General features: G+C 43.3%; 2 protein-coding genes across 3 annotated transcripts; both read right to left on the bottom strand.

The window, feature by feature from the left end:
- Nucleotides 1-4,112: 4,112 nt before the first annotated feature.
- LOC114867038 (beta-1,3-galactosyl-O-glycosyl-glycoprotein beta-1,6-N-acetylglucosaminyltransferase 4-like) lies at nt 4,113-6,990 on the bottom strand. Of its 2 annotated transcripts, XM_029169335.3 has the most exons (3): nt 6,751-6,990; nt 5,996-6,050; nt 4,113-5,875 (listed from the first exon to the last, which is right to left on the bottom strand). In XM_029169335.3, the coding sequence occupies exon 3, from the start codon at nt 5,861-5,863 to the stop codon at nt 4,580-4,582; it is 1,284 nt and encodes a 427-aa protein (XP_029025168.1). In that variant the 5' UTR covers nt 5,864-5,875; nt 5,996-6,050; nt 6,751-6,990; the 3' UTR covers nt 4,113-4,579. The 2 variants fall into 2 exon arrangements, with proteins under 2 accessions (XP_029025168.1, XP_055369403.1); XM_055513428.1 differs by lacking the exon at nt 6,751-6,990 and having other exon boundaries at nt 5,996-6,718.
- A 1,766-nt stretch (nt 6,991-8,756) lies between these two features.
- LOC114867040 (beta-1,3-galactosyl-O-glycosyl-glycoprotein beta-1,6-N-acetylglucosaminyltransferase 4-like) lies at nt 8,757-10,686 on the bottom strand. Its single transcript, XM_029169340.3, has 2 exons — nt 10,587-10,686; nt 8,757-10,483 (listed from the first exon to the last, which is right to left on the bottom strand). The coding sequence occupies exon 2, from the start codon at nt 10,480-10,482 to the stop codon at nt 9,244-9,246; it is 1,239 nt and encodes a 412-aa protein (XP_029025173.1). The 5' UTR covers nt 10,483; nt 10,587-10,686; the 3' UTR covers nt 8,757-9,243.
- Nucleotides 10,687-14,234: the final 3,548 nt, after the last annotated feature.

The raw sequence follows: 14,234 nt of genomic DNA, 5'->3' as shown, positions 1-14,234 counted from the left end.
TGAGCGCTCTCACCGCTCTCGAATTTTACATGACGTATTTTTTCATTTGTAATCTAGCTTCAGCAGTGAGAAAGAGAAATGGTAGCAGCTCATGTTCTACAACTTGTGATATAATACAAGAAACATGTTTTAATCTGTTTGCTGGCTGTCTAGCAGCACATACAGTGTCCGCCAGCTCCATGAATAAACAAAACTTAAATAAGCACCCTAACGGCGCCGCTGGCAAGAAAACAGAGAGAAACCAGCTTGTGTTTTCACTTCCTCCAAGAGCGCTGCACACCTGGTTCAGAACCTTTAGCATTAGGACAAATGGGGAACTCCAGGAAGCGGGCTCCTACTTTGGTTGGAGGAGACCTACATCAGGACAACGTAGGACAGACCACAATCTACACCCGTCTGCTGTGAAATGTTAAAACTCATGTATTTTGACCTTTGACCTGTGCTGGTTTAGCCACAGGAGCTCCCTTGAATCGGCACAGGTGCCTGGGTGGCCTCCTCCTCTAAGCCTCTAAGCCTCCTGTGGACACGCATCCAGTGCAGGAATTATTGTCCTATGGATGGATTTAACTTAAGCTTCTACATTTTCCTGGTTATGATTCAGTCTTCAGTTCCAAAGAGCAATGTGGGCTGTGCATATTACGAAGAAGATTCAGTTTCAGGTAATAAATAGCAGCAGAGAAACACACCCAGGCCACCCAGATGCTTACTTCAGGTTCCAGAGGAGGTGTCATGTGTCTGGGACCCATTGCTTTGCTGGAGCGTGGTGCAGCTAGAGTGGGGGTCGTCTGCGCGTCGCCTCCGTGTCGGGATCAGGAATCATACGGATACGATGCAGACTCGTCTGCGGCCGCATAATGAATCCACTTATTTGACTGGTGCATTGAGATGGCGCTGGCTGGCAGCTCGCCGACCTGCAGTGTCTCGGGCTACAGTTTCTACAGGAATGTGAAGGTGTTGGAGTATGTGTCACTGAGTCACGGTATTTAACAGAGGCCCTTAACTCACTGTGGGACGTTTACAGCCTGAACTGCTTTTAGTGATCGCTGTATCAAGTGATGGTCAGTTATTTTGCTGCCCTTGCTGTCAAAATTGGCTAAATGCTCTCACTTAAATAAAAGTATGCCACATGTTCCCTTCGTGAGGTCATCGGAGTGGTGCTTTTTGAGCAACTGTGAGAGTCTGAGCACCGCAGCGTAGGCAGGGGTTTAGTTTGGCCTCGTGCCTGGACCGGGACTTGGCTTGAAAACCTCGGTTCTGTGAAACACCGTTGCCAAGATTCCACAGTGCAGATGGGGGGAACGTGGAACACAACAGGCCGGACGCGGTGCGCGCACCCCGAGGCCACCGTGTGGCACTGTTCTCCAGCCCCTGGGAGGAAGTGAGCTCATGGTCAGGCTATTCTGGGGGGGGGGGGTGCTGTCAAGAAACCTCATACTGCATTTCCCATCACAGCGTCCCCTTTACCAGGAACAAACAGGTTCAGTGGCATACCCGGAAACCTCTTCTTAAATGTCACACATGCGGGGAAACGGTTTTGCAGTGCTTCTGGTTTGAGGCTGCGTAACCTGAAATGTGGAACTAAAACAGCCGTGACAACTCGCTTAGACAGAAATGCTGTCTGGTGTGAATCGCTGCTGGAGCAGACATAAGTTGAAGTTCCTATTTTAACGCTAACTGGTTAGCGGTGCATATGTTTGTTGGCTGTGAACCTGTGAAACCATCTGGGTTCATATTTGCATATCTGGCACCCAAACATATATTATAGAGAGCTTTATCAGTCATATGCTGCCATAATGGGCGTCCTGTTTATGCCTCTGTCCTTCACAATGAGCCTAAGAACCACTCTTGTGCTCAAAGTAGGGTGAAACTCTACACCTCTGACAGGAGGCGAGCGAAGGGTTGACTTTTTAAGGCCTTCGGTCTGACTCATCCCCTCGTCCTCACTGAGAACGCTTCGTGTATCGTAAAGGTTGTGAGACATCGCGGCTCGACATCTGTAGAAAGGAATGAGGAGAAAATTCGGCAAATCAGCCGAGTGGAGGAAGTTCTCGCCTTTACGCGCAGACGTCTCGGGGGACGTCTGACTCTGCTGCTGCGTACAGTAATAGTATCAGTAATATCAGTCTGGGTCCACGTTTTAAACAGCGACGGCGCTGGCATTCGTGCGGTTCGGGTAATTTTCTCCAGATGTCGCTTGTACACGCGTCGCCTGAAGAAAAGAAAGGCTGATTGTGCAATGCGTGTGCGAGACGGCGCCAAGGATGTGGAATTTAGACTATTTGCATTGTTATTTGACTATTTTAGTCAAAGCCTGGTTTCAAACAAACGAAACGTTTGCGCAGACCTGTCTCACAGATGCAGCTTTTCCCATGACGTCAGAATGCGCTAATCTGAGCCAGGCCATAGTTTGGTATCAGGCCCCGCGTACAGTACAGTACAACCCCCTTCTACTGGCTGAACTGAACCTACAGGTTTTCCCTCCGGTCTCCTCAGTCGCTTGGGAGCCCTGAACACACCTGGCTACACAAGATGCCTTCACACCCACACAATAGTAGTTAATGAGCCTGTGATTTCACCAATTAGGTTTCATTTCAGGAATCTTGCTTGAAGAAATGAAACAAATGAAAACTGGTTGACAGAAATATTGAACCTGAATGAATCACAATAGGTTTATGCTCCTCTAGGTATGAAGTTGTCTTTCAACAAAAGGAAAGCTCAAAGATGACTGTAGTTTTACTTGATCCCTTTCCAATATATTATCTGTGACAATGGTGGAGAACTGGTTTTAAAAGTTCCTCATGTCACAATAGGCCGGTTCCTGTCTCAGTCTCTGAGTTGATGCTTTTTCAACTTATAGAAAATCCAAATTGTTTGCAAAACCCTCTGATGTTGCGTTTAGGTACGTAACAATTGATTAGCTCAACAGCAGGACAACACGCACGCCCGTCCTCCAAGATCAATAATTCACAGGGTCCTGTGAACGCGTCCAGGCGCCGGCGCAGCAGGAGTAGAAGTAAGGCTTCTTCGGAGCTGCGGGGCGAATTTGATACGGAAGCCGGCGACACCTCTGTGTAAGCTGATAATGTAACGCTGGCCTGGTTTTACAGTACGTCACAATTTCCTCTTTTTCAACCACAGACTATTATTAAAGCACATGTAGTGTACCTGCCACGAGGCTAAATTACATATTTAGAATAGTGAAAAATTCTAAAACTGCTATTAAAAATAGCTTATTGATCAAATCAGGCCTCCTTCCCTGTGTGTTCTCTTGTGTGGGATCCTTGTGGCGCTTCGGTTTCTCTCCGAGGACGTACACAGTATAAAGGAAGGTCCCCGAGGCCCCTGGGACTGAGCCTGACACTCTTCAGCTGTGTGTGTGCGTTTTCTCCACTGCTACGAGCTGTTGTGTTGTGGGACACGATGAAGCTGAAATTCAGCGTTTTTTTTTTGACAGCTTTTTTTAACTGCTTACATTGAAAAGCTTATTTACCTTTGGTTCATTTGCTTTGCTGCTTAACACGTTCTACTCGTTTGTCTCTGCTGCTCTCACTCAAATCAGTATTAAATAATTGAACTTGGTTACTTGTTGCCAGAAATGCCTTGTCATGTATGGAAAAGGCGTCACATCATTGAGAGTGCGTCCAGCTCTGACCTGTGATCCTTCCTTTTTTTTCTTCTGCTTTTTTTTTTTGTTTTTTTCCAGCTTCACAACGAAAGTGTACTTAAGTTTGTTCTATTTTTGTCCGACTTCCTGCTTCCTGCTTCTTAATCCTGATCCTAAAATACTTGACATGACTGTAATTTAATTTGACTGCTTTTCTCTTGACCTTAGGTTTAAAATGACTGTGCACTCGTTTTACCGTAAACACACAGACGCCCTGACAAGAAGTTTCCTTGCTCATTGTGAACAATACATACTCATCGAGACTCTCTGCACCACAGCCTTCGACCGCATTTACTGTACAGACGTCTGACATATTTCCTGCTCACCTCACAAACACGTACGTATCTTACGTAATCAGAAGCTTATTGTCAGGGTTGGTCCATCACTCCACTCAAAAAAATGGCGACTAGCAAACTGAGTAGCTAAACAACAAGAACCGTGGACTGGCTGAATTACAAATCTCTTTTATTCACTTCATATAAAATTAGAGTTTAGTGGTTGTAAACATTTCTCTGTCTCCATGTTCCATTACAGACGACTGTCTCCACACCCTCCGCGTCCCACAGCGTGTAATCATTTACTTATAGCTCTGAGCCACAAGGCACAGAAAACCACTTGTGCTAAACACTATAATTCTCTTTAATTATATAAATAAATACAATTAAGCAATATATAGTTTAACTGAAACACCTTCAAACCCACAACCTAATCATCAGACATAAATCAGGCTGGGGCATGTTGACGCTACTTACCCTTCATTATTTGCCCAGTATTTGTTTGTGCACACCACATTTTTATGGTTTGCATTCATGCAAATGCATTTGATTTTAATTTGCCTACAAATAACAGCATGGTGTGCTAGTTAGTTAATTCAAGTAATTGAAGGTACGGTCCAACCGGGACTAAGAACGCTGGTTAACTCCTGCTGCAGGTGAGAGATGCTACGGATTGGAACAGCTTCTGCTTCTCCTCCAGCTTCTCCTCCAGGCACTGGATGAGAACCGGGTCCACTTTGGTGTCGAACTTGTTAGCGAACCAGTGACCGTAGCCGAGGAGCCAACGCAGCTCTGCTGCACCGTAAATGCAGACGCTGCGGACGTGCTGTCCCGTGCACGGCGGGTACAGGCTCTCCTCCAGGTACGACCACTTCACCAGCCTGGTCTTGCTCGTCAGGTCGGTGATGTCAGGGTGAGATCTGGGCACCTCTCCAGGTACGCCGGGCAGTCGGACGATGGTGGCCCAGAAGTGTTCATCTGGGGAGTAGGTGTCCTCAGTCCAAGCCAAAAAGTCTCTGACTACAACTGAGGAGTTCATGAAAACAACAAAGTCTCGTGACAGGACAAAATAGGCATTGCCACTGAACATCTCGATATTATGCGGCGGTGGAGTTTTCCTCTCTTCTGTTCTCAATGGCATTTTTTGATATTCAAAGCCGACGTCTCCCAGTTGGTAGTGAAAAGCGTATCTGTCCTTCTTAATGTCACTAGGCTGGCTGGTCTCCAGCATATTGGCACCGTTCAGCTTCTTTAGTTCTGACACCAGCTCAATGTTGGGCTTGAGGGGGAAATCTTGACCACACAGGTTGATGACGTACTTCCACTTCACTTCTGACTGCAAAAGGTCTGACAGACAGTTTAAATCGGCTTTTAACCGAGTGAAACCAGCGTATTTGACGTCCTCCAGCTTGGAGGCGATGAAGACGTTGGGCAAACAGTGAGCCAGACCTTCCATAGCTGCTTTGAACTGAGCTGAAGACTTCAGATCGTAGTGGATGCAGTAGATGTTACTGGGTGAGTACGTCGCTCTGATCAGTCTCTCCACCATCCATGGATGTTTATGTACAACCAGAGAGTAGGCGATGGGAAAGTTTTTCTCTTCATCTGAGACACAGATGTCATTATAACCTCTGACCTTTCGAAACAATGAGCAGTTTAAGGTGAGGTTGATCAGAGTTTCATCATTGTCCTCCACAATGTGTTTCCGTCTGATGATCAGAGATTTACCAACCTCCACTGGGTCCAGGTCATAGATGGATGAACAGTTAATATTGTACCTGTGTACCGTCTTAATGTCATGCAGGAGTGCAGGGGAGCGTGAAGGTCCATTGATGTTGTGTATGATGCTGATCAGCAGCAGGAGACCGATCAGCAGCGACAGGGGATAAGGAACGCAGAGCTTTCTTCTGAGCCGCATCAACATTTTCCCTTCATTCTGACACGCATGGAAATCAGAGGAGTCAGAAAACACAGGTGACACAGGTTCTTGAATGCAACTTAAACCAAGTGACGGGACGAGCATGTGGATCAAACCAGGTATCAGTCGCAGACTCACCTGTATTTAGGTAAGTGTGCGTCCGCCTCACAGACCGTTTCATGGAGTTCAGCAGCTGTAAAGTCACAGATGGACAGAAAGCATAATTACCGCAGAGAACCCTCCTCTGCCCAGCAGCGCCCTTTAGTCTGGCGACAACATCAGCGAGGCTCGTCTCTCTATCAAATCCATTGCGAGATTTAATTGTCTTTGTCGGCGGACACCAGAGAAGAAGCCAGCGAGAAGTGGGGCGAAACTCGAGTCTCATGTCGCTGCGTCTCGGCGAGGAAGCGCGGAAAGAAACCCGGAAAGGAGGAGGCGGGATCACAAAAGGTCTGGAAGCAGCGACGACCGACAAAAGATGCGAAACTTTGGTTTCGTTTGAATTTCAAAAGTGTCGGGAAACAACAGGGCGATCGGGACGCGCGCGACGGACTTCCAAGTTGTGGCCGCAGCTGCTTCGACGAGTCGACGGGAGCTCGTGGCCGGAGTCACCTGGACTCGCTAAATATGAGAAGGTCTCTGAAGCGGTCGCCCAGGACCTTTTCAATGCCTTCATTGTCTGTGATCATAACTCGAAGCTTCGCGAGAGGCACACAGAGACGAGGCTCCAAACGCCGTGGCTGAAGCGCAGCCCGCCGCTTTTAATAGAACGTGGTTTCGACATCGAATATTTTGTCAACAGTCAAACGTTGTATCACTAACACGCGCCCGACGGTCAGATGACGGGTGCAGCCTGCGCACGTGGCGCCAGCTCATCCTGACGGCGAGTTCACCTGGTCAGCCGCGTTATCCGCCTAATCTCCGATGCCTGGGGAACAAACAGTAGCTTCTCTGCAACACAAAGGCTGAAGCGTAGTTTGTCCTGACCTCAGCGCACGGCGTGTGGACTTTGGCAGGTCATAAAGACTGGACGTGGATCCGAGTCACACCTGGCGCCAGGTTTTATAACGCAAAAGTAAACGGGTCTTAACTGCACCAGGAGGCGCTTTATGCAGATCCCGGATATCACTGAGCTGCCATGAGTCACTGGTTACTGTACGGTGTGTGAACCCGAGAGGTGCTGGACGCTCCGCTGTCACAACACGAGCTTCTGGTTTGAATGGCGAAACACGTGGGCGCCTTTGCGACATCTAGAAAAGGTTAATGCAACTTTTTAAATGTCACCTCTAAATGCTGTGCGGGGTTTAAATATAGCTCCAGATATGTTACAGTCCCTCTAGAAGGCCACAGTAATCCAACACGTTGGGGGCTCTTCCTCCCGGACATTTGCCCACCTGCGATAGCCGCGACGTTGCCGCCATCTGGTGGCCGCTAACCTGCACTGTATTTTAATTTAGTTTCACGTTGACCAGGAAAAAAATCACCTGTTCGTGGATTAACGGTTTTCCTTTACAAAAACACTCAGTGGCTGCGCTTTAGTACTTATGAAATCCTACAGCACTAACTAAACTGTTGCTGAATTTGATTTTAGAACGTTTTCTTTATTAGGATTGAAAACCTGGAGGCGCTGCCTGCAGGACGAACTGAGGGCAGCACGAGCCCCCGCGACATATCCGAACCTGATTCAGAACAGTGCGTCATTGTTTGCACACTTGATGAGGGATGAGGAGAGAAGTGACACAACGATGATGAACGGGAGGACAATGCGCCAGAAAGATGAAAGAAGAAAGCAGTGATACCGAACCAGCACAGGTGCGAGGTGCGCGCGAGACATTTAGGATAAAAACAGGAAACTCGTGTAGGTGTCGTTTACATCGGCAGAGGAAGAGATGCTGGTAGCCTAAAGGACACATCAGCACTTATGCAATTTGAACTATTTAAAACGGCCCCAAACTAATAATGTCCACACGAGATTCGCGTCAAATTAACTTGATATATTAACGCCTGCAGTTTCTTTGATAAATTCCCTAGATCAGATCAAATGGAGTTTTTGTAGCTGCACGTGCCAGCAGGTGCCACAAGGGGGCGCAGCGGTCGTATGAATTACCGTTAAACAATGCGCCATCCTTTAAAACTTCCTCACTTGACCACAGGACTATGAAATACAGCACTTCACAGTCTGAGCTGAACTAGGAGCCATGTAGCACCAACAGGCGTGAACGTGTGTAATTACTTGTGTAAATACAACTTTAATGTGGCTGCTTTTACATTTTTGCTTTTATTTGATTACTCTGCTTTGCTGTCGGCGATGTCTTATCCAAGTTTGACTCGGGTTTTCAGTTCTACTTATTTTTTCACCTCATCTCATTCATTAGTTCCACTGTTACCTTTGCTCTTCAGCATCACAGCAGAGATATGTGTAAAACCAGACTGAGGTTGTCTCTCTGTCCTGGTATTAACGTTTTTACCGTAAACAGGTACTTTATTATCTCTTCCTTGTGCCCTTTGGTAAGGAACAGGTTCATGTTGCACAGAGCAGATGGTTATCAGCCACAGCAGTTAACCTGAATGATGGTACTGCATTTTCCACATTCCTAGAGTGGTGCGTGCCAATGCTGTTTCCTCCTAAAGCATTGCTCAATTTGCAGAGTGGGGAGTGCCACTATAAAGCACCATGTGATAAAGACAGCAAATTCATAAGGCTGCTGAAAGTTAGTTGTGACTGATGATTGATAAGTTGACAAAGGGGATGTGGTAAGTGTGAGCCTTTGCCCCACACAGAATAAAAAACATGCACCCATAATTATACACTAACAGTAACGCTGGGCAACGCCAACCGGATCCACCAGCACATCAGGTTGCCACCGAAAGATTTCCTCTGGCAATGAGGAAACAAATGCACCATCTCTGTGTTTAATGTTTGGGATGTTAGCTGTGTGAAACAAATAAAATAATTTTAGATGATGCCACCTAACAACAGTCTGCCAAGGTAATGAATTGCTGGCGAAGCAGCCATTTTGTCAGTAGACACGATTGCATACAACTGTCAGGAATAGATTGAAAAAATACATACAGTATAACAAGAATTATTTTGAATGGGCATAATGTAAAAGCATGCATCTGTGACATAAACTTCATGTAGCTGTAATGATACAATGTGTATTGAACATCTGAACTCGTCCCTGGGTAAAAATTGTCTCTCTCATTTCACACAACTAGATTTCAATTAAATGTTATTCATACTGATCAAATATGTCAGGTGTCAAATGACGTAACAAAACCATGTCACACACAGCACCGATAGCAACATACAGTATAACTGAAGTAACAATCTTCAAAAGATCAAAGATGATAAAAAGTCTTAAACCATCCAGAACTGAACATCATCAACCATTGAAACACTCCAGGGAGTCTTCTGACTGGAAAAGGATTTTTCTTTCTTCCAGCTTTTCCTCAAGACACTGAACAGCAATAGGGTCCACATTGGTGTCAAACTTGTTAGCGAACCAGTGACCATGGCTGAGTAACCAATGAATCTCTGCTGCACCATAATTGCAGACAGCACGTACATGCACTCCTGTGCAGTAAGGGTAAAGGCTGCCCTCCAGGTACGACCACTTCACCAGCCTGGTCTTGCTCATCAGGTCGGTGATGTCAGGGTGAGATCTGGGCACCTCTCCAGGTACGCCAGGCAGTCGGACAATGGTGGCCCAGAAGTGTTCATCTGGGGAGTAGGTGCCCTTAGTCCAAGCCAAAAAGTCTTTGACTACAGCTGAGGAGTTCATGAAAACAACAAAGTCTCGTGACAGGACAAAATAGGCGCTGCCAGTGAACATCTCTATGTTGTGTGGTGGTGGGGTCTTGGAGAACCTTCCTCTTTTGTGCACAGTGGGCTGGCAGGTCTCCAGCATATTAGCACCGTTCAGCGTCTTTAGTTCTGACACCAGCTCAACGTTGGGTCTGAGTGGAAAATCTTGACCACACAGGTTGATGACGTACTTCCACTTCACTTCTGACTGCAAAAGGTCTGACAGACAGTTCAAATCGGCTTTTAACCGAGTGAAACCTGCATAAATGACATTCTCCAGCTTGGAGGCAATGAAGACGTTGGGCAAACAGTGAGCCAGACCTTCCATAGCTGCTTTGAACTGAGCTGAAGACTTCAGATCGTAGTGGATGCAGTAGATGTTACTAGGTGAGTACGTCGCTCTGATCAGTCTCTCTACCATCCATGGATGTTTATGTACAACCAGAGAGTAAGCGATGGGAAAGTCTTTCTCTTCGTCTAAGATACAGACGTCATCATAACCTCTGACCTTTCGGTATAATGAGCAGTTGGAGGTGAGTTTGAGCAGATTTTCATCGTTGTCCTTTACAATGTGTTTCTGCCTGATGATGAGAGATTTACCTACTTCCTCTGGGATCATGTTATATATGGCTGAGCAGTCAATTTTGTACTTGTGAACTGTCCTAATATCAACTAAAGGAGCTGGGACACTTAAACGTTCAGTGATGTCACTGTACTTGATGTAGATAAGGTGTAAGGCACAAAAAATCAACAAGGACAAGAAGCAGCTAATTTTCTGCCCTTCTCCCATCTGCAGAGAAAAGACTTTAGGTTTCATTCTGGGAGGAGAGAGAAAAGAAACCAAAACCAGCAGTTTTATGTTTAAATGATCTTCAAATCAAAGTATGTAATACTTTGTAAAATTATCCACTCTAAACTCACTTTGTTCTGTACACAGTATCCAGATTCCTGTTAAAAGATTTAATCACGTCAGACTGAGGCTTTTGAAATGAAGATACATTTAGTTGAAAACAGATCTGACTTCATATTTATGTCTTTGAGAAAAAATAGCAACTTACCTTTTGTTAGAAGAAACAGTAAGTACTTGTTCTTCTTCCAATTCCACTACTTTAAGTATGTTTATTCCAAATGTATCAACAGACACTAGTGCAGGATCCTAATGTCTAAAAAAGACACATATAATACAGAAAGTTACAAAGCAGGTTTGGATGACAGGATTCGAACAGTTTCATCATTGTTCTACAACATTTGTTACAGTCTCCTCCCTTTTTGACTTTCATGTACTGTATTCAAAACCTGTTGAGGTGTACAGTGTAGGTGTGTTAAAAAGAATACAACCCCTCCATTAGCAGGTGTTAATGGAGAAGATGAGCTCAGGTCTCCCAGTATGTTCCCTATTCAGCTGAACTAGTTTCAACAAAAAAGATACTTTGTCAGAGAGGTGACCATAAACCATCATCGCTTACTATTTAGATATTGCTATTACCAACAAGGAATAATACAGCGTGAGGCCCAGTCACAGCATAATTTTCAATTGAATTCATTTCAGCTTTATTTGTTTTGGCCAATTCAGAAAAAAATTAATGGCACATAAGGATTAAGAGCTTACACAACTAAATCCAACATACATGCATTTTACGTACATGTAGAGCAAGTCTTTAATTGTAGCCAATCAGCAAAATGTGTATAGTCCTATACAAATATGTCAATATAAATAATATAGTATAACACAGCAATTTGTTTAAATTTAATTATATTTTGACAGCAACAGTGGGGAGGCAAAACTCTCTCTCTAACAAAGAAGAAACCTCCAGCAGAACCAGCCTTAATTAAACCTCCAGCGGAACCAGGCATCGGCCTTGATCAGTTGGTGTAAGATAATAGACAGAGACCAGTCTGCTGTAATGTACGACTGTCACAACAAAACCATAACTTTAGCACAATACATCACTTAAAGCAGTTTACCCACTAAAGCCAGGTTAAAGAAAACAGCTACATTATCTTCTAAACTATTTGTCCTGTTTTTTATGTTAGAGCTGTGTATAATCAGCATAACATGAAAAATAAGCAAATCAAATTAAACAAAATTTCCATGGTGCTTACAAGAACACATTGTCCAGTCATAGTAGTTAAACAAGTTTGTTGAGACAAGCTGCTTAGGCAAATTACAACAACCAATTGACAGTGTATGAACGTACGGGAACATGTACTTAGATGTTTTTATTCGGTTGGTCATAATGGCCTGAAGCTACATCACTCTCAGGGTCAACGGAGGTGAAAGTATGAGATGTACAGTAGGATTTAGAACATTATCTGAAAGTCTTTATCATGAGACATATGCATTATCTTGATATAGTATTAGTATGAGTATTTAGCAAGTGGTTACGATACTGAAGCTGTTACTATCGTCATAAAAACACTACTCCACTTGGGGATCTGACACAACAAGACAGCATTAACAGGGTTTGTATTGTAACAGCAAAGTAAAAACAATAGCTGTTTTAAATGCCACAGTGATGAGTGAGGCAGTGCCTGTAGACAGTTTCTTAAATCTTTCTATTTTTAGCAACTGAATATTAAAATTTAAACAAACCAGCAGCTTGTCTTAATAAACAGCTGTCTTAGTGAACATAACTATGGGCATTGCGTTAGTAAAGCGCTTTTTCTTTGTAGAATCATTTTGATTAACTGACATTGGGCGGAAACTATAAAAATCGTATTAAACAGAGAGACAAGTTTGACTTGTGTTGTACAAGTACAACATTTACTCTATTCATGTTATGACACATCACCTAATAAATGGCACAAGGTGCTCACATCCGTGCTGTCACAGCCTTTATCTACCGCATGATCTATGTGAATACTTATCAAACCTTTAGAATATTTCTTGGCAATCAACAAACAAATCTTCCTAAAAAACATCAGGCAAAACTACTGCTACTACTGCTATTAAAGAGGGAAAATGGTGAGAACAGTTACAAATGCTATTTGTTGACATTTGTAATTAAAATTACTTATTAACAACACTTCTACAGTAGTAGTGTTGAGAGTTTGTTAAACTCGTCAGTTAATCGGATGCCAACTTCAGTGGCACATGCTATCTGCTATCTGCATCATGAGGTGCTGTGAATGACATTATTCAGAATTATCCTCTCATGCACACAAGGGAACTCAAGTCATGTACATACTATAGTGAAAACCATTCATACATACAAGTGAAGTTTTCCTCACACAAGTGAAAATGCACATTTGAATATGTGACAAAATTTTTTATAATTAGATTAGAAAGATATAAATTATAATGGGCTTCTTGATGAACATGTTTACAGGATTTAAACATTTACCCACATTAGTCGTGCATTTCCTGACTTTAGTCTTCCCATAGACCACATTTACAACAAAACAACATGCCCACCTAGTGGTGACTATGCTGACTGCAATAGATTTAGTGCTGTCAATCCATCTGAGCCTGGCTCTAGACTAGGGAAGCATGAATAAAGGTGAAATTTAATTTATTATCAACATAAATAAAAGCATGATGTGTAGATGAATTTAGGTCAAAGGCAGACAAACTGGCCCTACTGTATAACACGGTAGCAACTCTGAAAGTGGAGACAATGTCAATCAAGTGTTAAGTGTTAGCAAGACTCTCTGCAGTAAATGTTTAATCACTGCAGAACATTTGCTTAAACACTGTTGTATGGAGTCAGTTTAGCGTCACAATAGACATAACATTACGCTTCACCCACAGATTATGCTGAAAGCACATGCTCTAACAGGTACAGTAACAGACAAAGCGTAGTTGTTGTTTTTCAGCCTCCTAGGATTAGAGATGAGCAACTAATGGCATTTACTCAAACATACCCTTTATATGGTTTGCATTTTCCAAAGTGTTTGTTAGATTCTGCGTCATCTTCTTCATATTTATTAGCACAAGATGAACATAAGAAACATGTTTTTATCTTCTTCAGTGAGATAAATCACCTACGATCACAGTGAGTTTCACCTGATTTGTACACTGAAAAATTATTAATCCCTAATAAATTATTTTTCTAATTTTATACATGAAAAAGAAGACTTCAAATGACTTTTTAAAAATAAACATAATGCAAATATGCTCAAACATATACTGTGTGTAAAAAAATCTAATAACCTTCACTTCCTATGAAACAGGTTGGTCACTAGGGTTATGCAATTTGTACAATTGCAATTGCAATTACTGTACCTGATGTACAGGTAATGAGGAATTAACGTTAACTATTTCATCGCTACCCATGGCACCACTGTGCCGCCCCATGACTTATTTTATGTAATTATTTCACACAAACACAAGGGTAATGTGTAAAACTGCATTATTTTTGTGTATTCCTTTATTTAATAGCACAACCGCTGTGTACAGCATTTATGTACTTACTTTATATCATAAATACTTTTGTTTAAAAAAGAAGTAAAGTCAGAGTCAGAAATACATTTATTAAAAAGGCATGTTTTTGAATATACAGTAGGCAGTAGACGCATGCAAACACATGGTACAATCATCCAAAAGAAAGAAATTCTTTCTCAAGCAGT

Source organism: Betta splendens, chromosome 12 (assembly GCF_900634795.4).
Source record: "Betta splendens chromosome 12, fBetSpl5.4, whole genome shotgun sequence".
NCBI lineage: Eukaryota > Metazoa > Chordata > Actinopteri > Anabantiformes > Osphronemidae > Betta > Betta splendens.
This window is presented reverse-complemented; position numbering and strand designations above follow the sequence as displayed.

Bases quoted from the DNA above. Each gene is read 5' to 3' on its own strand.
- LOC114867040 (XM_029169340.3), bottom strand. From the start codon at position 10,482: ATGAAACCTAAAGTCTTTTCTCTGCAGATGGGAGAAGGGCAGAAAATT.
- LOC114867038 (XM_029169335.3), bottom strand. From the start codon at position 5,863: ATGTTGATGCGGCTCAGAAGAAAGCTCTGCGTTCCTTATCCCCTGTCG.